Source organism: Mustela lutreola, chromosome 3, assembly GCF_030435805.1.
Source record: "Mustela lutreola isolate mMusLut2 chromosome 3, mMusLut2.pri, whole genome shotgun sequence".
Classification (NCBI taxonomy): Eukaryota; Metazoa; Chordata; class Mammalia; order Carnivora; family Mustelidae; genus Mustela; species Mustela lutreola.
In genome coordinates, this window is record NC_081292.1 from 106,376 (window position 1) to 133,095 (window position 26,720).

The window sequence follows — 26,720 nt, forward strand, 5'->3', positions numbered from 1 at the left end:
GACACTTATCTCTCACAGTTCTAGAGGCTGGCAAGTCCAAGATCAGGGTGCCATCATGATCAGATTCTTGATAAAGGGCCTCTTCCTGACTTGAAGATGGCTGCCTTTTCACCATATCCTCACATGACAGAGAGAGAGAGGAGATAGAGAGAGAGAGAGAGAGCGCAGAGCATACTCCTCTTCTTCTTATAAGAATACTAGTCCTATCATGGGAGTCCCATTCTCTTGACCTCATGTAACCAAATCATCTTCCAAAGTTCCACTTCCACATACTATCACATATGGGCCAGAGCTTCAACATATGAACTTGGGGGACACAAACATTCAATCCATAGCCTTCCCTCCATGGCCCGCAAAAATTCCTGTCCTTCTTCCATGCAGAATACAGTCATTCCATCCCTACAGTCCCAAAAGTCTTAACTCATTCCAGTATCAACTCTGAAGACTAATTCCAAAGTCTCATCTAAATATCATCTGTGTCAGAAACAGATGAGACCTGAGATCTGACTTGTTCTGAGGCAAAATTCTTCTACAGCTGAAACCTATATAACCACATAAGCTATGTACTTCCGAAAGACAATGGTGGGAAAGGCATAGAATAGACATTCCCATTCCAAAAAGGAGAATTGGAAGGAATAAGGAAGTGATAAGTTCCAAGCAAACTGAAGACCTAGCAGGAAAAATATCATTAGATCTAAAGCTCAAGAATAACACTTAGGGGTTTAGGCTCTGCCTTCCAGATCTACCAGGGCAGTAGTCTCACCTCTGTGGCTCTGCCAAGCAGAGTGGCATCATGAAGCCTCCAGAAAGCTCTGCAGAGCACTTCCCAAGGCTCCAGGCATCCACTGTTAGGGCTGAAACTGAGGCAATGAGCACCCCTTTAAAACTGAGAAGGCAGACATGATGATCTCCATACCACCTTTAGGCTCATTCTTCCCTTGTCTTGCAGAATAGTGCACATTTGTAGCCAAATAGCTCTGTGGTTCAGTCCTGTAGGATCTTAGAAGTCCGACAGCCTTCCTTCATTTTGTCCAGTCTCTGTCATTGCAAATTGGCAATGTTTTTGCTCATCTCATAATCTCTCTTTTTAAAAGATTTTATTTATTTATTTGACAGACAGAGACCACAGAAGGCAGAGAGAGAGATCACAAGTAGGCAGAGAGGCAGAGAGAGAAAGGAGGAAGAAGGCTCCCCGCTGAGCAGAGAGCCGGATGTGGGGCTCGATCCCAGGACCCTGGGATCATGACCTTAGCCAAAGGCAGAGGCTTTAACCCACTGAGCCACCCAGGTGCCCCTCATAATCTCTTTATCAAGTCACATTCCTGGTGTTCTCCTTTGAATACACTTTCTAACTGTGTGCAGTACGGACAGGCTGGGAATTTTCCAATTTTTTATGTTCTGGCTCCTTTTTGCTTAACAATGCCTCCTTCAATTCATCTTTCTCTTTTTGCATTTTATTATAAGACGTCGGGAGGAATCAAGCCACTCTTTCAACAGTTTGCTTAGAAATCTCCTCAGCTAAATAAACATCCAATTTAATCGTTCACAAATCCACCTTCCACAAAGACTAGATCATGAACACAATTTAGCCAAGTTCTTTGCCACTTTATAACCAGAATCACCCTTCCTCCAGTTTCCAATAACGTGGTCCTTGTTTCCATGTGAGGCCTCATCAAAATGGCCTCTACCATTCATATTTCTACTCACATTCTAGTCATGATTATTTATATATTCTCCAAGAAGATAGAATCTTTCTCTATATCTCTCCCATTTTCTTTTTGAGTTCTCACCAGAATCACCCTCAACATCCACATTTCTAGCAAAACTCTTGCCACTGTCAGGTTCTAAACCCAGTTCCACATTTTTCGGTTTTTGTTACTCATCACCCCACTATTCAGTACCAAAATCATTATTGGTCAGCTTGAATTGCCATAACTTGACACCACTGACTAATTGGCTTAAAAAACGGAATTTCCCACAGTCTGGATGCTGGAAAGTTCAAGGTCAAGGTGCTGGCTAATTTGGTTTCCCTGGTAAGGGCTTTCTTCCTGGCTTACAGTCTGACAACCTCTCATTGTCTTCACATGGGTGGCAGGGAGGGAAGAGGAGAGGGGAGACTGGGGGAGAGAGGGGGCAAAGGGAGAGAGGGAGGGAGAGAGAGAGTGAACGCACTGTGATCTCTCTTCCTCTTCTTAAGCACTAATCCCATCATAAGGATCCCATCCTCATGATCTCATCTAACCCAAATCACCACCCAAAGGTCCTACCTCCCAACACTATCACGTTGAAGTTTAGGGCTTCAACATGTGAATCTAGAGGGCAGTGACACAAACATTCAATCCATAACAAGTTTTAGCTATGGTCTCCTTGATTTCTTCCTCATTTTTGCTTTTACCTGGTTTTATGGCTTTTTGTTTTTGTTGTTGCAATCAACCATTAAGAGAAATTTTCAGGCTTTGGGGGCACCTGAGTGGCTTGGTCTGTTAAGCATCTTCTTTTGGCTCAAGTCGTGGTCCCAGGATCCTGGGATTGGCCCACATAGGGCTCCCTGCTCAGTGGGGAGTCTGCTTCTCCCTCTCCCCCACCCCTGCTTATGTTTTCTCAAATAAATAAATTAAATATTTTTAAAATTTCAGGCTTCATGGGTGCCTGGGTGGCTCAATAGGTTAAGCGTCTGCCTTCCACTCAGGTCATGATCCCAGGGTCCTGGGATCGAGCCTGCATTGGACTCTCTGCTCAGTGGGAAACCTGCTTCTCCCCATCTCTCTGCCTGACTGTCTGCCTACTTATGATCTCTCTCCCTCTCTCTGTCAAATAAATAAATAAAATATTTTAAAATAAATTTAAAAAATAAGATTTCAGGCTTCAGCATGTAGTTTGTCATGTGAAAAACAATTTATAAAAGTTCTTATGGTCCATTCTTAGTTTAAGTTTTTCCCCTTTCTTTTCTTTCTAAATTTATTAGATAATTTATTCTCAATAAATTGATTAGATGTCTATTATGTGCTAATAGGCAGACCTCTAATCAATTTATTATAGTAAAAATGCCACTACCTCATGAATTGGTCTAGAATAAAATATTTTTATTATAAGGTTGATGAAAAACATAATTTTTCAGTCAATCTGAAAGTCACACACACACAAAAGCACAAAGATAACTGTGCTGACACTATACAAGAAAGTCAGCTGCTGAACTGAGAAACTCCCTGTGGCCATGAGATACCGACTTCCTGACCCAACCTACACCTCCAGCTCCCAACAAGAACTTGAGGCCCATTTGAGAAGAACACTGGACAGAACATGGGACCAGTGATCTACCATATTCTATACAAATGTTATTTCCCTTGGGCACATTATGGTGGGTTTTTAACTGTGTTTTCATAAGACATTGTGTTGGGCATCTATAAAGATGTTTCCCTCCAACGTTTTCTGATGTTGCTTCATGGTTTGTGTTATTTTCTTTCACCGTAGACGCACACAGCCTGCTGTCTGTCCCTTACCGTCCCTTCTCTCTGTCCCTTATAGGGATGGAAATGTAGCTGAGCATTTTCCCATCCAAGCAAATAATGATGTTTCTGAGCTGTGCTGCAGTGACGTATGACATGTGGGCCATAGGCAGAAGGAAAGTGCACATCTTCTTGGTGTATCCTCAAAAACACCTTTTCTGCTGGCTGAAATGGAACATAGTAGTGCACCATCTTTAGCCATGAAAGTGTGCTGAGGAGGGTGGAATCCTCAGGTTGAAATGGCCTGTGTCCCTCCAGCCTCAGGAGGACGGCCACCACACTCAATGTGGACTGTCACAGGAGACAGAAACAGCCCTGGGCCTTGCTGAAGCCAATGTTGGTTTTGAGCCCCTTTACATCAACTGAGCTTTATTCTAACTAATTCAGAACTCGATACCTGGGAGCAGGCTGGGGCCACAACAGAACTAATCCATGTGGAGTTGGCTTAATGGTCAATCAGTCAGGACAGAGATTTTACAGGTAGAAACCTGGTGACGCTTGCTATGCATGAAAAAGCATTTGGTGTGGCTCTTGCTTGTGATGTGTTAGGAGTAGACTGCATGTGACTAAAACTATAGCCCTAGAGGAAGCGGTTGAAAATAGTTCAGAACATTGGCAAGTGTTGGTTATTTCTTGCCACTTTAAGCAAAGCCCACCTAGAGAGACTTGAGCTAGAGGAAGGCAGATGGAGGACATGACAGCTGGACAAGGGGTTTCCCTCTACCTGTGGCCTGTGATCTATGACTCTGATAAGAAGGCCCCACAAGGCTGAAAATGCCAGCCTCTTCTGAACCCCACAAGAAGCTTTAAGAAAGAAAGGGTCTGAAGAGACAGCCAAGTCTGTGACCCACATCCCTCTCAAATACTCAGAGTTCTTAGCCATATGACAGGGGTCAATCCAGCATTAAACCAAGTGTTAGCCCTTCTAAGCACAAAGCCCTTGTGACCACCCAGATCCAACAGACATGAAGGCAACCCACCCCATAGAGAGCAGCCCTGTGTTTCACTTGTGGAAGGTTATTCTATAAATACTTGAAGGATATATGGCAGTGCTGGTGGCCTCAAGGTAGTCAGCCTGTGCTGGAGAGAGAGAGAGAGAGAGAAGGATGGTGACCACACAGAGGCCAACAAATAAAAGAGTCCTCAGACGTAAACCCATGACTAGATGGGGCTGTGTTTCTGTCACGTCAGCATGTGGAGCTGAGTGGAAGTGTGTATGTGAAAAGTTGAGCCAGGGACTTAGCTATCAATCAGGAAGCCCCTGCAAAGTCAGGCGGCAGAAGCTAGGGCAGCCTCCCACATTCCTTTGCAGATGGGCATCCAGATTATGAACAAGGACACTCCACTCCTCAGAGAGCCAAGTCAGACCTGATGAGACCTAGAGAGCTCCTCCCAGCGCTGAGTCTGGGTACCAGGGTGCTGCTCCAGAGCTCCCTTCCCTGCCAGGGAGAGGGTCTCCAGCATTCATGCAGAAGTGCCCATGTGAGGATTCTGCAGACCCTACACAGAGAGGACAGCAAAGCTTGCTTACAGGTGTGTGAAAACTTTGCATTCAAATGCCACACAGTTTATTTAAATAACCACAGGTCAGACGTACCGTTGGGCACTGCCAAGCAGAGTTGAATGTTACTATGAATGAATACTGTTTCCCATTCTCCTCCTTCTCCACATTGTGGGTTGAGTATGTGTGGGCACGTGAGCTGCCCCGCAGTGACAGGACCTGATGCAGAGGCGGTACCATGTCCAGAGTGACTGGGCTGAGCAGCATTTGGGACTGGACAGGACTTTGGGGTCTTCCTCTTGACCACAGGCTGCATCGTGGTACGGCAGGTAACCATATGTAAAGACTGTGGCAGACACAGCTCATTACCCTCTTTTCCATTCTCCTTCTCTCCTTCAAGTCACCAGGTAGAGCATCCTCATTTGGGGGAGGGGACTCAGGTCCCTGATCACTGCCTGGGGTACCAGCCATACAAATTTGTGATTTCACATGAGAGAAAAATATTTAACCTCAAATGCTAACACTAGTGATATCCAGGCTTCTAACTTCTCCAGCCCCCCAGCGTGAAGTGTTAGCATCTCACTGACTCTAGTTCGCCGTTCTCTGATAGTTGATCAGCAGAGCATCTCTCAACAAGCTGTCCTGTGTATTTTTCTTGCGAGTCTCATTTCTGTTCCTTTCAGGTCTTTGGTTCGTTTAGAGGCTACCATTGTGTGCATTGTTAAGGAAAGATCTGTTCTGTTTTTCTCTTCTCGGGAACTCACGCTCTCAATGCTTCTACTAAAGAACCTACTCTTTTGCCCTTGATTGTTGTGCCACATTTATCATCTGTTGGATTTCTACCTCCGCAAAAGTCTGACACCAATCTCTTCTGCTGTCAGTCAGTTCTTCTCTCCATAGTAATAGGACATCTTCCCCTTCCCTTTTTAGGTTGATTTGGTAGGGGGGGGGGGGATTACATCTTTGAAAAGTTAAGCTGTGGGGTGCCCGGGTGGCTCAGTCATTCAGAGTCTGCCTTCAGCTCAGGTCATGATTCCGGAGTCCTGGGATCGAGCCCCACATCAGGCTCCCTGCTAAGTGGGGAGTCTGCTTCTCCCTCTTCCACTCCCCCTGCTTGTGTTCCCTCTCTCAGTGTGTTTCTGTCAAAATAAATAAATAAAATATTTTTTTAAAAAAAGAAACATCAAGTTGCCTAATCCAAAAGCAAGAAATATCTGTCCATTTACTAAGATCATCTTCTGTGTCCTTTACTAGAGTTTCAGAGTCTTCTCCAGAGAAGTCTTGAGTGCTCTTAATTAATTACCCAGTGTTTTTTAGTTTCTGTTGCTGTCATGGAGTACATTTCATTTTTTCTTACATTATCTTATTGATTATTGCTGGTACAAAGAAATGCATTTTTCCTTTTCTTAACTTCTGAAGATCACCCTTTTGTCTTCTTCAATAACAAAAAAGTATTTAAGGCAATATATTTATGCTATTGATGCAATACTAATACAACTTTTAGAGTCTCTTAATGAGAGTTTTGTTTGAGCCCAAGTTCGGACACCCACCCCAATACAAAATATTCAAAAAGAAGAGAACACTCTCTTCCACACCGGGAATGGGGTCTACTTAAAACAATGACAACAGGGGCACCTGGGTGGCTTAGTTGGTTGGGCGACTGCCTTCGGCTCAGATGATGATCCTGGAGTCCTGGGACCCCTCATCAGGCTCCCTGCTTGGCAGGGAATCTGCTTCTCCCTCTGACCCATGAGAGAGCTCATGCTCTCTCTCTCTCTCTCAAATAAATAAATAAAATTCTTAACAAAATAAAAAAATAGAAATGAAATGACAACAAAAACCAATGAAGAGAGTGCTGGTTGGGAGAGGAACATCTGGTGCAGGTTATATACTTTTTTTTTTAACATAAGAACTTACAAATTAGAAGACATTTCAGAGAGTTACAGTGTTATCTTAAGCTTTTAGTACATGCAGAGCTGTAGGAGCTTAACCTCAAGGGAACCAGGGAGATTTTGGTTTCTTTTACTCTTCTCTTTATGTGTGGAATGTTCCCTTTTACCTTATTCATGAATGAAGCAGGTGCTGCGGGGTTGCAGGGTTCTTGTCTCAAGGAGCCAAGGATGAATCCTGCACGGAGGGGTGAAGTCACGGTGTATTAAGGTGAGGGTGAGAACAGAAATTTCTCTAGAGTGAGAGGGGTCCCGAATGGGCTGCCACAGGGGTACTTGTATGGTCTTTTATAGAAAACTGGCCAGGGAGCTTCAAACTTCTTGACGTCACCATGATAGCACCATGACTACTTCTCCTTTGAATGTCTCTTCTCCGGTGATTACGACAAACCAGGAGGGCTGATTACATCCCTCCCCTCTGCTGTCTTTATGCCTCAGCATTTCGGGGATTTGGGGTGAGGCTGATCACACAGCCCCCCCCCCCCATTTCTGCCGACCTAGCCCGCCTGCCCCTTGCTCACCGACACCTAATGTGTTTGGGGCAGAAACTGGTTCTGGTGACTCTGATCAGCGTTAAAGGACAGCTGCCCTGAGAGCCATGCAGCGCCTGCAAACAGTAAAAGTTGAAATTTTCCTTTATTTTATGAATACACTATATATTTTTCTCTGAAAAATATTCAGTGACTTTTATTTATTTCACGCTCTCTACGGGGCCCCACAGGTGTGAGCAGGAAGGGCTTCGCTCCCGCTGCTTCCCGGTCTGCCGTCCTCCAGCTACGCCGGTCATTACCAACAGGTCATGTACACAGCATTTCATAAATTCCAATACTTGGGTTTTTGCCAATTTTTGTTACATATTTCTAACTTTGATAATCTTCCCTGTCGAATGCATCTTAAAACACTTATTCTTGGGGCGCCTGGGGGCTCAGTGGGTTAAGCCGCTGCCCTCGGCTCAGGTCATCATCCCCAGGAACTGGGATCGAGCCCCGCGTCGGGCTCTGCTCCGCAGGGAGCCTGCTTCCCCCTCTCTCTGCCTGTCTCTCTGCCTGCTGTGATCTCTGTCTGTCCAATAAATAAATAAAATCTTTAAAACACACACACACACTTATCCTTTTTTTAAAGAGAATCTTTTCTTTACGATTTTTGACTGGTTTCTTGGACAGACACAGGTCGCAAGCAGGCAGACGGGCGGGCAGACGCCTGAGCCCCGCAGCGCCCCAGACGCGCGTGTCCTTCGCGCCCAAGTGCGGGACCCGCTCCGCGCACGTGCCTGAGCCGCCCCCGAAACGCGTGTGATCGCGAGGGAACCCGAGTGTGTCCACCGGTCCGCCGACCCACTTAGCACCGGGGGCTCCGTTCGGCCCCGTGCGCCCTCCTGCCTCCATCAAGCTGCCGCGGGCTCGGATTCCGGGAACTCGGCCCCGCGTCCCACCGCCGCGGCCGACCTCGCTTCCCGCCGCTTCTCACGCCAGCCTCTTCGCGCCCAGGCCGCAGCGCGCTCTGGCCGCCGCTAGAGCGGCGCTAGAGCACCAAGTCGCCGGGCCTCCGCCGCCTAGAGCGGCCACGCTGGCCCGGAAGTCGGGGGAGGGATTTCCGGGGCCCGGGTCGGGGCCGCGCCGCGGCGGTCCTGGGCGTTGCGCGCGGCGCGGAGCGGTCCCGGGAGGGGCGGCGCTCGCGAAGGGGAAGCCCGCACGTTGCGTCCGGCGCTGCGGCGGGTCGCCGATGCCCCCGTGGCGGGTGCCGGCCTCCGGCGGTCTAGGCAGGACGTCCCGGGCCGAGGGGCGGGCTCTGCTCGGCCGGGGCGGGGTAGGGGGCCTCGGAGGGCGCCTCCGGAGCGGGCGCGAGGGCCACCGTCGGGACGTGCCCGGGACGGCGGAGCCTGACTCGCCCTGGAGCGCGGCCGCGGGACCGCGGGGCGGCGGGGCAGGTGCGCGGTGAGTGCGGCCTGGCGCCGGCGGTTGGGGTGGAGGAGGGGCCCCGGGACTCGGGGCGAAAGGCGGACTGGGCCGGGCTGCGTGCGAGGCGAGCCGGCCGCCCGGCCTGGAGGCCCCGGGTGGCCCAGTCCCGTCCAGGTGGCGGCGAGGCTCGCGGGCCGGGGAGGGGCTCCTTCCTCCCGCCGCGGGTGGGGCTGAGAGGGGAGCCGCGGCGGTATTTCCCGGGGCCGGCGGCGGCTGGGGCTGCCGGTCGTCGCTGCTGAGCGCCCGGGCGAGCTCCGAGCCGGAGAATTTGCTCCCAGGCCCGCTGGCCGAGTCCGGTCCCTGAGGTCGTCGTGCTGCCTGTCCGGAGTCGCTGCGGCCCCCGCCCTTGCGCAGGGACCTTGCGTCCCGGAGTCGCAGGGGCTCCGGTCGTGAGCTCATCCCCTCGCCAGGGCTCTTTGCTGGGCAGCGGGCCGTACCCGCGGCTTCCAGGGATCGGGATGGGCACGGGGGTGTTGGCGGGCATTCTGTTCCCGCAGCTTCAGCCTGTGCCCTCCCTGGGCGCGATCCCGCACACACCGGGTGAGCAGAACAAGGTGTGAAACGAGCGTAGGTTGTTCTGGAGCTACGTGAGCACCTGGGAAGCGGAGCAGAGAAGCTGGCTGGCAGTGTTTCACCATCAATCCTTTTTTGCCTTTGAATCTTGAGCATGTCACCCCATTCAGTGACAGCGGTAATAATTTCACGAATTTTAAAATAAAGTGAATGAATATTGTAAATGACAGACTCCCCTTGGGAGAGGGAGAGTGACGGTCCCCCCACAGAAGCAGCATCTGCTCCGGTCCGCTGCTCCGTGGCCGGCGCCTTAAGTCCGTGCTCTCCCTGCTGTGACTCTTGTCTGCGCTGTTCCCCTGAGCACCTGTGTCTGTCCTAGTACAGAAACGTGGCGGGTGCCTCACTGTCCGGCAGCCGTGGCCTCTGATAGTCTGCACCCCAGTGACCCTGCCTCTGAGTACCTTTGCCTCGTGTCCTACCTTTTTAACCAGGCATTGCCCTGGGCCTGGTTAAATGCCCGCCTGCCCCAGGGTGCCGCTCCTCCTTGCTGCCTGTTTCCAGATGGTCTCAGCCTGTCAAAGACCAGTGATTTGGTTGGACCAACCCGTGTGGTTTTTGCTATGATTGCAAAATGCCCTTCAGCAACAACCGTTAGGAAATTTTCCAAAAAATAAAGGTTTAGTACTTACAGGACCTGCAGATTAACACACCCGGGCCCACACGGTGAGGTTGCTGGTAATGACAGAGAGGTGCACTGGCCTGGATGTCTGCTTTTATTGAGGTCAAGGGCGGAGACCTGCGGTTTCGTAGGCTCCTTTTTTATTGATGAATTTAAAACCTGAGAGTGCAGGGGCACCTGGCAGTTGCTTAAATATCTGACTTCAGACCCAGTTCATGATGTCAGGGTCCTGGGATTGAGCCCTAAGTCAAGCTCCCTGCTCAGCGGTGAGTTTGCTTCTCCCTCTCCCTCTGCCCCTCCCCCACACTGGTGCACTACGCTCTCTTTTCTCAAATGAGTAAGTAAGATACTTTTAAAAAATAAAGTAAAACGTAAGAGTGGAAATTTAAAGCGCAGGAGGAGAAAAATAACAAGTGGCCAGTAATCGGAATCAACCAAGATTTCAGAAACAATGGAGGCTCAGTCAGGGGAGGCGCCCTGGCTTTTTGTCTAGGCCAGTGGCTGGCACTTATTCCATCTTCGAAATGGATGCCTGTTTGCAGCAGGTGCTTCAGCATCAGAGCTTAATTCAGGCACTTGCATTACAAAAAACAGAACAACTGTCTGGGCTTATACTACATCTTACCCAGCAGGCAGGCAGAGTCCACTGTGCACTTCTGCCAGCATTTCCTTACTTGTCTTCTCCACCCTGACGAGACGGAAGGGTGATGAGAACCTGTCAGTGGTGCAGTGTGAGTAAGGAGCCACAGGGTATTGCCACAATAGGGGTGGGCCACTGAGCAGGGCATTTGCAGAGACCAGGCAGTGGGAGGGGTGGGGGAAATCACTAATTTCCTCCGTATGGGGATGCTGTCATGTATCAGTATCATGTATCCCCTCAGAAGGAGCATTTAGAGCTGGAAGTGAGCCCTGGGAATCTTCACAGGACAAGGGTGTTGACGCCTTCCTTAACTGAGGACGCTGGTGTAGGTTCAGAGTGAGCCCTGGTGTACCAACGTGAAGAGAGAGAGAAGGAGGAGCCTGGGAGGGAGCCACTGATGCAGTGGGAAGACAGCTTAGGATGGTGGAGACCTCACTGTGATGCAGCCAGGAGGGCACAACTCAGACACAGTGGTGACGCCATGTGCCCATCTGAAGCAAGGCTGCCCCTGCTGCCCAACTCCTGGAGTTGCTGCTCTGCCTTGAATGGACCTGATGGTCCACCTTCAGGAATGTCAGAAATGAGGGGTGGGCCCACCATGGGTGAGGGCTCTATGGGGCTGTTCTCCTCTCCTAGCAGCCTGGGGCCCTTCTAGGGGTGCCCATAGGACACTGTGCTCACCCTGCCCTGAGGTCAGCATCTTCCCCCTTCCCTGAGACCTAGCACCAGGTCTGCATCAGGTCTGAGGCTATGGGGATGGAAGAGACCCCTGCCTGGTGGGAGTATGGCTCCCCAGAGCGACCTCTTCTATACACTCACCTGTACCCTTGCTGGTCTCCAGGTCCCAGCCATGCCCAGCCTCAGAGCTCGATCTGAAAAGGCCGAAATGGAGCCCTCAGTTCCTGGACCATCCCCTTGGATCCCTGCAGCCCAGGCCTGTGTGAGTGATGCACCCGTTGTGACCCACGCTGGATCGGCGCTCCGTGATCCCCACTGCTTTGGCTACACTGAGCCAGGAACCACCCCCCCTCACCATCAGCAGCCAGGTACTGGGAGCAGGTTCCGCACTGGTTGCCCTTATTCTGGAGGGACTTTGGCCATGTCACCCTCTGTTTTGCCCCAGGAGGCAACCATGTCATGATTAGGGATGGGGTGTCCCATGGACTTGAGGGCCAAGGCTAGAGATCAGAGAGGAATTTGGCCTGGCCCCAGGCTCTCTCGGGGTGTGGGCAGGACACTGTGTTCCCCCACCTGGCATAGAGGGGTGTGACAACGATGGTTGCCAGCTGAGCCCTGCAGCCCAGCTACCAGGCTGGTGGTAGTCCCCTGCATTTAGGGTACAGCCCTAATTCAGGCCTTGATCCTACTCCCTTCTGGCTGCATTCACACTGCCTTGCCAGTCCCATCCACTTCAAAACTGTAGAGAGGCCTTTCCTGAAGACCCCCCCAACTAGCCTGCCTTTTCTGTGGACCCCTTAGCAGTGATAAGGATAGTGACTCAGTGTTAGTTTTCCTTACTGGGATTTGATGGGGGCTGTTTTACAAGGGGACACTCTTCACTACATGGGACCTATGGTCATCCTCAGGACATCTGGGCAGAATACCCCAGTCAGACTCTGTGTCCAGGGAAGGTTGGGCTGATGGCAGTGTTGGTTTGCAAACCTCATGGACTTCCCAGGTTTAACTTAAACTGGCCTCTGTATATGGAAGGGAAAGACAGACTGAAGAACAAGGCAGGCCACCCAGGCTGGTACGTGACAGTTTAATAAGCAGGGGAACTTCTTGAAGAGGCTCATCGTAGGCGGCTGTGATAGATCCCAGCACCCACCTGCCGCATCGTAAAAGTTGGTATGTGGCCTTACCCAGGGTTAATCACACATGCTGTCTAGAGGGTCACAGCATATCATCACTGTCTCGGCGCTGTGTCCTTGGGCACCTGCATCCAGCTCAGGAGTCCACCAGAGGTCACATCCTCTTGATGACCTCCCCCAACAGGCAGAGGTGGTACAAGGCAGTCCTGGGTATGTTGGAGCAGGAGAGTTAGGAGGTGAGAGACGTGGTGAAGTCCTAAGAAGGGGCTCTGAGAGAGAGGCCTGCTGACTGCCCCCAGGCAGAGGCGGAATGTGAACCGAGCGGCTCACAGGACGCTGGGCTGAGAATGGTGAGGGAGGACTGGCCCTATCCCAGTAAAAATGAAAAGAACAACAACAAAAAAACCACCAGGCTGATGGTAACTCCTATTTAAAAAGCCACTGTGGAACGAAATGGTGGAGCACATAGTTCCAAATACCCAGTCCCCCACAAAAACATCAAAAGACAACAAAACAAAAATCAAGCAGAAAGTACCAGCACCACCTTTGTCAAGAATCTAAATCTAGAAAAGAGGTTTACAACAACCAGGTAAATGGTAAATCAGGAAAAGGCCACTTAAAAGTGGCAGGAAAGCTGTGTGGTGTTTTCACCTGCCCTTGCCCCAAACACTCCCTGGCTCAATAGCAGTTAAAGGGAGCGGCCTCTGTTCCCAGTGTGGGGAACACACTGGAATGTATGTATGTCATGGCCCCTGGCTCCAACGGCAGCAAAGACGTTCTTAACTCAAAAATTACCGTTTGTCCTGACCTGTGTGGGGTTGGATAAAGGATTGATGCCAAGTGCTTGTCTGTTTCGCCATACTCAGAACTTGGGGCACAAAAGCCCTGGGTTCAAAAACATTGTAGGGGAACTAAAACCCCACAACTGCCTGGGACATCAGTTAATCGTACAGTCAGCCACCGAAAGCCTAGGACGGAAAGCTGGGGAAGCGAGGCCATTCAAAAGCGTCCTTGTATATCAGGGGATTTAGAAAACTGCATCCATGCCCCAGACAGGATATATGCTCAGAAAAAACCTCTGAAGATCATAACTTCCTGTCTGGCTCATCTCTAAGCCAGGAAAAGCAGGAAGCTACAATAGGTACATATAGTGTTAAAGGAGTACCCCAGCACATACACTGGAGAGGTGTATTACTTTTCTTTTACTGTTAGTATTCAAGGAAATCTCTGTCAAAACACTAGCTGAATACAAGCTAAAGAAAGACCTCAGTGACCCCACGTGACAGAGTAGCTTTAGTTTGCAAAACTTAATTGGAAACTCACTAAATGAACAAATGATTGTAGCATTCAACAATCAATAACAGCAAAGCCTGGAGGAGGAGAGACTGACTTACAGTTATTGCAGTAAATATTTAAATGTCCAGTTTTTAACAAAAAATTACCACGAATACAAAGAAAAAGGAAAATAAGGGCTGGCCCATTCAAAGGGAAAAAATTAATTGGCAGAAAGTGTCCCTAAAAAAGCAGATATTTGACAGACTGTAAACCAACTTTCTTAAATGTGCTCAAAGAGCTAAAAGAAACCAGGAAAACATTGTACAAACAAAATGAGAATATTAAGAGATTTTAAACTTAAACAATTATAAATATATAATTTATACTATATAATTACAGATTTGAACTAGAACAGGGCTCCTGGGTGGCTCAGTTGACTAACCGTCTGCCGTCAGCTCGGGCCATGATCTTGGGGTCCTGGGATCGAGTCCCACATCAGGCTCCCTGCTCAATGGGGGGGTGTCTTTCTCCCTCTCCCTTCCTCACCCCCAACTTGTGCTTTCTCTCTTTCTCAGCTAATAAAATCTTTTTTTTTTAAAGAACTATATGCAAATTCTAGAGTTGAAAGGTGTAATAATTGTAATGAATTCACTAGAGGGATACAACAGCTGCTTTGAGCAGGCATATTTGAAGATAGAACAATTGAAATTATTCTGTCTCAGAAGCAGGAAGAATAAAGGTTAAAGAAAAGTGAACAGGGTTTAACAGACCTGTGGGATAGCATCACTCAAACCAAGATATACAGAAGAGAGAGAGAGAGAAAGAGGTAGAAAGAATATTTGAAGAAACAATGGCCCAAACATCTTAAATTTGATAAAAAGACATGTATCTATACTCTACACAAAAAGCTTAACTCCAACTAGAATAAATTCAAAGAGATTCACATCAAGACTCATTATAATCAAATTGTCAAAGACAGACTCTCGAAAACAAAAAGAAGCACCCCATCTCATATAAGGGTCCTGAATTAGATTAGCAGCCAGTTTCTCATCAGAACCCATGGAGTCCAGAAGGCAGTGGGATGACAGAGTGCTGTGAGAGAAAAAACTGTCAGCCAAGAATTCTTTATTTGGCAAAATTACCCGTCAAAATGATGTTCCCAGATATTTTGAGATAAATAAAAGCTCAGGATTTTTTTTTTTTTTAAGATTTTTTTTTATTTGACAGAGAGGGAGAACATGTGCACAAGCAGGGTGGGGGCAGAGGGAGAGGGAGAAGCAGACTCCCTGCTGAACAGGGAGCCTGAGATCATGACCTTAGGCAGAGGAAGATGATTAACTGACTGATCCACCCAGGTGCCCCTAAGGACATTTATTACCACTCTTTCCATTTATTACCATTATTACTGCCCTTTTTAGAAATGCTAAAGTCCTGCAGGTTAAGATGAAGGGACACTAGGTAGGAACTGAAAGCCATATAAACGAATAAAAGTCTCTAGTAACGGGTAACTGCATTGTTAACTGTGAAAGCTAGTAATACTGTGTTTTTGGTTTATAACTCCGCTTTTTATTTCCTAAATGATTTAAAAGACAAATTCATAAAAATAATTAAAAATTATGTCATAACATATGAAGATACATTTGTGACAACATGAAGTGGGGAACAGAGGTGTGTGAGAACAATATTTTTTTATGCTGTTTTGGCTAAGTTGTTATCAGTTCAAACTCGATGGTTTCATTCTGTGGTTGTAATGTATAGCGTGGTGACTGGAGCTAACAATACTATACTATATGTTTGAAAATTGCTAAGAAAGTAGAACTTAAAAGTTCCTACCATCAAAAGAAGGGGGTATCTTGCTGATTGAGTTGTTAGAACATACCACTCTTGGTCTTGGGGTCATGAGTTGAGCTCCATGTTGGGTGTAGACATTACTGAAAAAAAAAAAAGAAAAGACTATATAAGGTGATGAGTGTGTTAACTAACCTTATGATGGTAATCATTTCACAATGTATATTGTTTTAGGGTATTAGGATGTTAATTGTAATCCCCATTATATTTTAAGAAAATATCTTTAAAATATCCATGAAAGGAAGAAAGAAGAAAAGATGGTACACTACAAAAAAAAATAACATAAAAGAAGACATTATTAAAGTAAATGAGGGGGGCACCTGGGTGGCTCAGTGGGTTGAGCCTCTGCCTTCGGCTCAGGTCATGATCCCAGGGTCCTGGGATCGAGCCCCACATTGGGCTCTCTGCTTGGCAGGGAGCCTGCTTCCCCCTCTATCTCTGCCTGCCTTTCTGCCTGCTTGTGATCTCTGTCTGTCAAATAAATAAATAAATAAAGTCTTAAAAAAAAAAAAAAAGTAGGGCGCCTGGGTGGCTCAGTGGGTTAAGCTGCTGCCTTCGGCTCAGGTCATGATCTCAGGGTCCTGGGATCGAGTCCCGCATCGGGCTCTCTGCTCAGCGGGGAGCCTGCTTCCCTCTGTCTCTCTCTGCCTGCCTCTCCAGCTACTTGTGATTTCTCTCTGTCAAATAAATAAATAAATAAATCTTTTAAAAAAAATTAAAAAAAAAAAAAAAGTAAATGAGGGACAAAAATGGTAAAAGATACCAAAAACTAGTAGCAAAATGAAGTAAATCCTTCCTTACCAATAATTAATTATAAAAGGTTTAAACTCTCCAAAGGCAGACATTAACACAGTGGGTAAAAAAGCACCGTCCAACTATATACTGTCTCCAGAGGCTTACTTTAGATCCAAAGACACAAATAAGTTTAAAAGTAAAAGGTGATAAAATATACCACCTGCAAATAAATAGTAACCAAAAGAGCTGGGGCGACTCTACTGTAACACCAGAAAAAATAAATGAGGTAAAAACTGTAATGAGAAAAGAAGTACATTATGTGTGGGTGAAAGAATTCAGCAAGAGGGTATAAGCTACAAACATCTACATGCCAAAAGAGAACCCCAAAATATATGGAACACTGGGGTACCTGGGTGGCTCAGTGGGTTCAGCTTCTGCCTTCGGCTCAGGTCATGATCCCAGGGTCCTGGGATCGAGCCCCACATCAGGCGCTCTGCTCTGCAGGGAGCCTGCTTCCTCCTCTCTCTCTGCCTGCCTCTCTGCCTACTTGTGATCTCTGTCAGATTAAAAAAAAAAAAAAAAAAAAAAAATCTTTAAAAAAAAATATATATATGGAACACATAGACATTTGAAGGGAGGAGTAAATAATTACACAGTAATACTTGGAGACTTCAGTACCTCACTTCTAAAAATGGATAGAACATCTCAACAGAAGATCAGTAATGAAATTGAGAACTTGGACAAAAGTAAATAATCAATTAGATCTCATAGGTGTGTACATACATACACTTCCTCAAAGAAGCACATAGTCTTTTCAGGTGTACCTAGTCATTCTCCAAAATAGACCTTATGTTAAGCCACAAAACAAATCTTCATAATAAAAACAGCTGAAATCGTGTAACTTATTATCTCTAATCAATAACAGCAGGAAAATTGAAAATTTTACAAATACATAGAAATAAAACAATATATTCTTAATCTGTGAGTCAGGAAAAAATTAAAAGGGTAATTAGAAAACACCTGCAGACAAATGACAAAATACGCCACGAGGCCTGTGCCAGAAGGTAAATTTATAGCTGTAATGGATACATTAAAAAGGAAGAAAGATCTGGGGTGCTCAGGTGGCTCAGTTGTTAGGCTTCTGCCTTCAGCTCAGGTCAGGATCCCAGGGTCCTGGGATCGAACCCCGCATCGGGCTCCCTGCTCAGCGGGAAGCTTGCTTCTCCCTCTCCCACTCGCCCTGATTGTGTTCCCTCTCTTGCTGTGTCTCTCTCTGTCAAATAAATAAAATCTTTTAAAAAAAGAGAAAAAAAGCAGGGCACCTGGGTGACTCAGTGGGTTAAGCCTCTGCCTTCAGCTCAGGTCATGATCTTGGGATCCTGGGATCGAGCTCCGCATTGGGCTCTCTGCTCTCTGCTCAGCGGGGAGCCTGCTTCCCCCTCTCCCTCTGCCTGCCTCTCTGCCTACTTGTGATCTCTCTCTCTCTCTCTCTCTGTCAAATAAATAAAATATTTTTAAAAAATAAAAGGAAGAAAGATCTTAAGTCAGTAACCTAACTTTACGTCTAACTTAAGGAAGTATGAAAAGAAGAGTCAACTAAACCCAAAGCTACCAGAAGGAAGGAAATAATAAACATTAGAAAAGATTTAAATAGAAAACATTAGAGAATTAACAAAATCAAAAGTTGGTTTTTTGAAAAGATTAAAATTGACAAACCTTTGGTGTGCCTGGGTGGCTCAGTGGGTTAAGCCTCTGCCCTCGGCTCAGGTCTTGGTCCTAGGGTCCTGGGATCAAGCCCCGCATCAGGCCCTGCTTCCCCCTCTCTCTCTGCCTGTTGCTCTGTCTGCTTGTGATCTCTTTCTCTCTGTCAAATAAATAAATAAAATATGTTTTTAAACATAGACAAACCTTTGAAGACACAAATAACAAAAATCAGAAGTGGACATTACTACCTATCCTTAAAAAAGTGAACAGGAGTATAAGAGAAGACTGTTAACAGTTGTGTACTGACAGATTAGATAAACTACATGAAAGAGAAATTCCTAAAGACAAACAAAAAAATTACCAAAGTGACTCAAGAATGAAGTATTATGGGACACTTGGGTGGCTCAGTGGGTTAAGCCTCTGCTTTTGGCTCAGGTCATGATCTCGGGTCCTGGGATTGAGCCCCCACATCGGGCTCCCTGCTCAGCGGGGAGCCTGCTTCCCCCTCTCTCTCTGCCTGCCTCTCTGCCTACTTGTGATCTCTATCTGTCAAATGAATAAATCTTAAAAAAAAAAAAAAAAGACAAAGTATTGTACCCCATAGATGTAACCCAGGAATACCAAGGTAGTTCAAGGTATCAACCAATCTGTGTCATTTACCATATAATAGAATGAAGGAGGAAAATGATAATCATCTCAATTGATGCAGAAAAGTATTTGACAAAATCAAACACCCTTTGTGATTTAAAAAAAGAGAGAAAGAAAAACATGGAAAACTCAAGGGAACCTCCTTAACATAATAAAGGGCATTCATAAAGAACCCACAGCTAGCATTATACACAATAGTGAAAGATTAAAGTCTTTTCCCCTAGCGATGAGGAAAGTATGCTCGTCTTACTACTGCTATCCAACACTGCACTGGAAGTTTAACCAGAGCACTCAGGAAAGAAGAAGAAATAAGACATTCAAAGTGAGAAGGAAGATGGAAAACAATCTCTGTTTGCATAAGACGTGATCCCATATATAGAATATCCAGTAGAATCCACTAAAAAGGTATAAGAAGTAATAAATGAATTCAGCCAAGTTTCAGGGTACAAGTCAAGACACAAAATCAATTGTTTCTATATACCACAATGACCAATCTGAAAAGGAAATTAAGAAAACTTCATTTAAATATCATCAAAGGGAAAAATAGGGGCACCTGGGTGGCTCAGTTGGTTAGGCGTCTGCCTTCGGCTGAGGTCATGATCTCAGGGTCCTAGGACCAAGCCCCAAGTCAGACTCCCTCATCAGCGGGATGTCTGCTGCTCCCTTTCCCTCTGTCCCACCCCCATATCTCCTCTCATTCTCTCTCAAATAAATAAAATCTTTTTAAAAAGAAAAAACCTACAAATAAATTTAACCAAGGAAGTGAAATACTTGTTTCCTGAGAATTGCAAAGCCTTGATAAAAGAAATTAACAAATACATAAATAGACATTGAGTCCATGGACTGAACTTAATTGGGTTACAGTATCTGTGCTATCCAGAGCAATCTGCAAATTCAATACAAACCATATCAAAATTCCAACAGCTTTTTTTGCAGGAATTGAAAAGCCCTCAGATTTATACAGAATTACAAAAGGCCCCAAACAGTTAAATCTTGAAAAGGAAAAACAAGAGAACTCATACTCACCAGTTTCAAAAATTACTACAAAGTTTTAATAATCAAAACAATTTGGTACTGACATAAAGCTGTACACACAGATCAATGGAATAGAATTGAGAGTCTAGAAATAAACCCAGACATCTGTGACAAATTGATCTGAAAATTGAAGTCAAGACTATTCAGCAGGAAAAGATAATTTTTCAACAGGTGATGCTGGGACAAGTGGATATCCACATGCAAAAGAATAAACTGGGACCCCTACTTCACACCATATACAGAAAACAATTCAGAATGACCCAACAACCTAAATAAAGAGCTGAAATCATAAAAGTCTTACAACAGGGATAAATTTTCATAACATTGGGTTTGGCAGTGGATTCTTAGTTCTGACACCAAAAGCATTAGGAATAAGAGGAAAAAATAGGTAAGATGGACTTTATCACAGTTAAAAACTTTTGGGTATCAAAGGACTTTATCAAGAAAGTAAAAAGACATCCTACAGAATGGGAAAAAGCCTTAGCAAATTGTATTTCTGGTAAGAGTCTAGCATTCAGAATACATAAAGAACCCTTAAAAACCAACAATAAAAAGACAACCCAATTTAAGATGGCCAAAGGACTTAAATAAATGCTTTTTGAGGGTGCCTGGGTGGCTCAGTGGGTTAAGCCGCTGCCTTCGGCTCAGGTCATGATCTCAGGGTCCTGGGATCGAGTCCCGCATCGGGCTCTCTGCTCAGCAGAGAGCCTGCTTCCTCCTCTCTCTCTCTGCCTGCCTCTCCACCTACTTGTGATCTCTCTCTGTCAAATAAGTAAAGTAAATAAATAAATAAAATCTTTTAAAAAATGCTTTTTGAAAGAAAATATGCAAATGGCCAACAAGTACATGAAAAGATGCTTAAATTCATTAGTCATTTGAGAAATGCAAATCAAAACCACAAGGAGATAACCACACCCACTGAAGTGGCTGTAATGCTTCAGTATGTCACAAGTGTTGTCAAAGGTGTAGACAAATTGAAACTCTCATACATTGCTGGTGGGAATGTGAAGTGGTCCAGCCACTGTGTAATAAAATTTGGCCATTCCTCAAAAGTTTAAACATACCATTGCCATAGGACCCAGCAGTGCTAGATAAATATGTGAAGAGTTGAAGACAGATACTCAAACATGGACCTATACATCGTGATCATAAAAGCACTACTCACAGTGCCAAAAGAAAACAGCCTAGATGTCCATCAGTGGAAAATACAGTATATCCATACAATGGAATATTACTCAAACCAAAAAAAGGGGGAGCATGAAGCGGTGATAGATGCTACAATGTGGCTGAACTTGGAAAAACATTAGTGAAAGTGAAAGAACCACACCTAAAAGTTCCATGTGATATGATTCCGTTTATATGAGATATCAGGAATAGATAAATGGAGAGTGCAGATTGCCAAGAGTCCAGGAGGAGAGATGCAAACTGATGAGTTAAGAGGCTAGTTTGCAGTGATGGCACTGTTTTGGAATTAGATAGAGGTGTCATGGCACAACATTGTGAATGTAGTAAATGCCACTTCAATGCTTTAAACAATTTTGTTTGTAAATCTTGCCTCTGTAAATAAAGTAAGTGTAAACCCACTCAGGAGACAGAAGACTAGTGGGGCCTCCACCTGAGCTTGTGCTGACACTTGGGCCTCGGTGCTGCGGGTGGCTGGGTTAGGTGCCAGGTCAGATGACTGCTGTGCCTCCCGAAGCAGCCAGTGCACCACAGGCCCGCGTGGCATTCCCATGAGCATGGCTTTGACCTGGGTTCTTACCTAAACTGTTTCCCATAAACCCAGAAGCCATTTATCATAAAGGTCTGCAGTGACTGCTTTCTCTCAGGAAATACTAAGGGATTTGTTGTGTTCTAGATGGACTCAGAATCCTCTCTCTTTTCTGCAGTGGGGACCAGTCATGGGGGCAGTGAGGATGGTGCAAGAAGCTCCATTTGTTTTCAAATCTTTCTTTGCCCTTAAACCCAGTTTTTGCTGTTTTAAAAGATTTTATTTTTAAGTAATCTCTGCACCAACATGGGCAACATGGAGCCCAAATCTACAACCCCAGGATCAAGAGTCACATGCTCCACTGACGGAGCCAGCCAGGCACCTCCCATTAAACCCAACTGTGTGTGTGTGTGTGTGTGTGTGTGAGAGAGAGAGAGAGAAGGGAAACCACATTTCCAATTTTACATTTCCTTTCAAAAGAGAAACTTTCATCATTGTTCCAACGGTTGTAAAGTTGCAGAGAACTACATCATATTTAATAAATCTAAAGTGACCTCTCACCATCCTCACCCACAGGTTCCAGGTCAGCAGTGGCGTGGGGCTGAAAACCAGTCATTGCCACCATCTCCTGAGCCACACTAGTGATTTTATTTTAGGGTCAGCAGACTGGCCCACAGGCCAGATCCAGCTAACCAGGGATTGGTTGGGGGGTTTTGTTGTTTTGTTTAACGGCCTGCAAACAAAGAATGGTTTGAGGTTTTTCCAGGGTTGTAACAAAGCAGACCATATAACCAATACCATACAGCCACAAAACCTAAAATGGGTACCCTGTGACCAATTATGGGAATGCTCCATTGACTCCTATGTGTTATTCCCTTCTGGCCCCTACTCCATATCCAGCCAGAGGCAGGTGCGAGGATCCCTGGGTCAGTTGCTGCGGGCTCTGGGGGGCATGGTGGTCTTTGGACCAACCTGTGCAGACCGTTGTTTCCCTTAGCAACCTCCCTGTCCCTGCAGCCCTCAGTGAGCCCTCCCCCCATTACTCCTAGGAGCCTAGCCTTATGTGGACATTTCCTAGACACCCCCAGGCCCAGGGCTTCTGAGCTGGGGAGCTCTGAGACTCAGAAGAAAATGGTCAGCCCGTGTGCAGCACGTGATGATAGGCCTGTCTGAGGGTCAGCAGGAGGGTAAAGCACAGCACCTGTGTGGCTGAATTCATAGGAGAGAGTCTGACACAAACTCCATGCAGGGGGCACGGAGTGTGCAGGGGCTTCCAGATGTGTGGGCATGGCAGGCAGACAGGCTGAGTGTGTAACCAGGCCAGGTCTGCATTGAGGTCATTCTGGTGGCTCCAGAGGGAGTAGAAGTGTCCAGATGAGGCAGGGACACAGAATGCTGTTAGATCCTAGACCTTCCAGATGGGACGATGCAGTGTCAGCCTGAACTGAGGGGCCATTCAGAGGGCAGTGAGCCCAACGAAGTATGGGGAAGGGTGTCCACCCACCTACTCAGCACCACTGACTGTGGCCAGATGAGGGGTCGCTCCAGTCCCGGGATATGGGGCCCTGTCAGGGAGCGATCAGGGAGCCCTGTACAGAAGTAGTGGAGGGGCAATGATCAGAGATTGTCTCCAGTGAATCATGTTTGCACAGGCACCGCGCAGAAGTGAAGGAGGAGGTGGTGCAGTCACTTCAGCATCCGACTCTTAATTGTGGCTCAGATCATGGTCCAGCTCCATGCAGAGTCTGCTTAAGTTTCTCCCTCTCCCCCTTCCTCATGCTCATTCTCTCTCTTTCTCTCTAAAATGAACAAATCTTTAAAAAAAAAAAAAAAGTGAAGGAGCATGAGAACCATCTGGGGAGTGCTCCGAGCACGGCAGATCCTAAGGTGAATGTATCCATCCTGCTCCGGGAACAAGAGCAGCAGTGAGGGTGAGTTAAGAAAGGGCCTGGGAGAATGTTGGAGTGCTCTGATGTTACGGGGATGTCTGTGGGCAGCAGGGGAGGGTGGAAGGCCAGGTAAGCTAGTCAACATCCAGGCAGGAAAAGACAGCCACAGAGTGATCCGGGTGTTTGATTGAAACAGAGACTTAAGATCTGCGCTCAGCTGGGTGATCCAGGGGAGTGAGGGTTTCCTTGTTCCTTCAGATGTGAGGGAGAGAAGAAGGGAGGTGACAGAGCCCTTGTGATGGCTGAGGAACCTTGTGCACATTTCTGCCACCAGAATGGTGGGCACGGCAGCTTTACCATTGTAAAGTTGCACAAAGTTGTCCAGCTATGACTGTCAGAATTGCAGGTTTGGTAGGACAGTGCACAGTCTCTGAAGCCGCCTCTGTTGAACAGGACAGAATCTGGTGTTTTAGGTAAGTCCCCACTGCCATGCAATCAGAAGTACCCTGCTTCTCTGAAAGGAACAGTCCCTTTCTGCACCTGCCAGCAGAGAGCGCACCTGTCCCTACTGGTGACTCCTGAAGCAAGGTCTGAATGCTGTTAGTTGGTGCTAAAAAAAATACCGGCCCAAGAAACACTGTGGGAAAGACAAAAGAGTTACAGTGAGTAACAGTATAGCATGAGGTGTAGACTTGCTGATGATCTGCAGTGGGAGAGGGAGACAGAGATGCCCCGTTGAGGGGCATCTGGAGTTGTACTTAAAGCAGTAGGGAGCTGCAGGTGATTTCCTGAGATGTGGGTCATGGGGGTGAGCGTCAGTCTTGTAGGTTGAAGGGCCCTGCTGCCTCATCCCCTCAGAGCCGTCCCAGCCCCCTCTCTCGTCCCCTTGAGAGATTTGGGACTGCCACTCCCAGTGGGTCACACATTCCCGGATGTGTCATCAGTATTTTCCTGTTCCCCTCCAAGTGGCTTTGTTTGTCATTTCAGATTGGGACACCAGCACTAAGGGCAAGGAATTTCTTCAGAAGAAAGAAGTTTCTGAGGATTTGGAATCACAAGTGGAAATATCAGAAAACTATACCAGTGATTTTTCCCAGGCGCCTGAGCTTGGAGAATTCTGTGATGATGTAATGGAGGGAGATTGGGGAATTCCTGACAGAGAGAGACAGGTGCAGTCACTCTACCATGAGGGAGGCTTCACACCAGTGGCAGTGCTCCTTAGGAGCCCCTTAGAAAAAGAGCTGGGCTGTGATGACTTTGTAAGAAGCCTCAGTCTGAGCCCAAACCCAACAGTGTCTCAGGGAATTCCTACAGAAGAGACGCCACATCTGTATGACATGTGTGGCCACAGCTTCCAGCACAGTATGGACTTAAGTAGCCATGAGGGCCTTCACATAGCCGAAAGCCCACTCATTTGCAGTGATTGTGGGAAAACCTTCAGGGGAAACCCTGATCTTATTCAGCATCAGATAACCCATACTGGACAGAAATCCTTCATATGCAGTGAATGTGGAAAATCCTTCAGCCAGAACTCATTTCTTAAAAATCATCAAAGGTCTCATGTGAGTGAAAAACCCTATCAGTGCAGTGAGTGCAGGAAAACCTTCAGTGTGCACTCACACCTCATTAGGCATCAGATTAACCACAGTGGAGAGAAGCCTTATGTATGCAGTGATTGTGGAAAAGGCTTCAGCCAGAACTCAAGCCTTCAAAAGCACCAGAAGTCTCACATGAGTGAGAAGCCCTATGAATGCAGTGAGTGTGGGAAGGCTTTTCGGCGGAGCTCAAACCTCATCCAGCATCAAAGAATTCATTCTGGAGAGAAGCCGTACGTGTGCAACGAATGCGGGAAGGCCTTTAGGCGGAGCTCAAATCTCATTAAGCACCACAGGATTCACACAGGTGAGAAACCTTTTCAGTGTAATGAGTGTGGGAAAGCATTCAGCCAGAGCTCACACCTGAGGAAGCATCAGAGGGTTCACACTGGAGAGAGACCTTATGAGTGTAGTGAGTGTGGCAAACCATTCAGCCGGGTTTCCAACCTCATTAAGCATCACAGGGTTCACACTGGAGAGAAACCTTATAAGTGCAGTGAGTGCGGGAAGGCCTTCAGTCAGAGTTCAAGCCTCATTCAGCATCGGAGAATTCACACTGGAGAAAAGCCTCATGTATGTAATGTGTGTGGAAAAGCCTTTAGTTACAGCTCGGTGCTCAGAAAGCACCAGATAATCCACACAGGGGAGAAGCCATACGAATGTAGCATCTGTGGGAAGGCCTTCAGTCACAGCTCAGCCCTCATTCAGCATCAGGGTGTACACACGGGTGACAAGCCCTATGAGTGTCGCGAATGTGGAAAAACATTTGGCCGGAGCTCCAACCTCATCCTTCACCAGCGAGTTCACACTGGAGAGAAACCCTACGAATGTACCGAATGTGGAAAAACCTTCAGCCAGAGTTCAACTCTGATTCAGCATCAGAGAATCCATAATGGATTGAAACCCCATGAATGTAACCAGTGTGGTAAAGCCTTCAACCGAAGCTCAAACCTCATACACCACCAGAAAGTTCACACTGGAGAGAAGCCATACACGTGTGTCGAATGTGGTAAGGGCTTCAGCCAGAGTTCACACCTTATTCAGCATCAGATAATCCACACTGGTGAAAGGCCATATAAGTGCAGTGAGTGTGGGAAGGCCTTCAGTCAGCGTTCAGTTCTGATCCAGCACCAGAGGATCCACACTGGTGTGAAGCCCTATGACTGCTCTGCTTGTGGGAAAGCATTCAGCCAGCGGTCCAAGTTGGTCAAACACCAGCTGATCCACACCAGGGAATGAAACAGTTCCATTCCCAACTCCTCTGCCCATGTCCCAGCTTCACCCTCCCCCCAGACTTGAAGCCAGGTGCACTTGCTGTCCTCTACCCCCACATCCCACTGTCCACAAAGCCCAGACCCTCCTTCCCCTGCCAGCACTCCTGCTTCCTGTGACCTCTTGTTTCTTGTTTGTTTTGCTTGTACATTTTGTTATCAGACTGCCACAATTGTTAGGAGGGGAAAGGTGATAGAAGCGTCATATTCACAAATAGAGTTTATTACTATAATCAAACAGAACCAAAAAAGTAAACTAACGTTTGGTTTTAAATAACATAGGAATGCTTTTCTTTGGTAATTAGAGTGAACTCTTTGTCTATGGTTATAATTGATAGTCTTCTTACATAAAATCAGGTCAAGAGTTTCTCTGCTCTGACTACAGTCATCCTCCCCCAGAAGTGGTGTGCAGTCATTACAAGTTCCTCACCCTTTCTTGTCCCTCCTGTGCA

At 46.7% G+C, this 26,720-nt stretch overlaps 2 protein-coding genes across 5 annotated transcripts in view; both read left to right on the plus strand.

Annotated features, from left to right (window-relative positions):
- The window catches only part of ZNF7 (zinc finger protein 7), a 205,815-nt gene that overhangs the window by 94,784 nt on the left and 84,311 nt on the right, over window positions 1-26,720 (plus strand). The window lies entirely within an intron of this gene.
- Window positions 8,554-26,545, plus strand: ZNF16 (zinc finger protein 16). Of its 4 annotated transcripts, none has more exons than XM_059165360.1 (3): window positions 8,554-8,890; window positions 11,588-11,792; window positions 24,390-26,545. In XM_059165360.1, exons 2-3 carry the CDS (start codon window positions 11,597-11,599, stop codon window positions 26,234-26,236), a joined length of 2,043 nt encoding a protein of 680 aa, XP_059021343.1. In that variant the 5' UTR covers window positions 8,554-8,890; window positions 11,588-11,596; the 3' UTR covers window positions 26,237-26,545. The 4 variants fall into 4 exon arrangements, with proteins under 4 accessions (XP_059021343.1, XP_059021344.1, XP_059021342.1 ...); XM_059165361.1 differs by having other exon boundaries at window positions 8,554-8,883; XM_059165359.1 differs by lacking the exon at window positions 8,554-8,890 and adding an exon at window positions 8,959-9,605.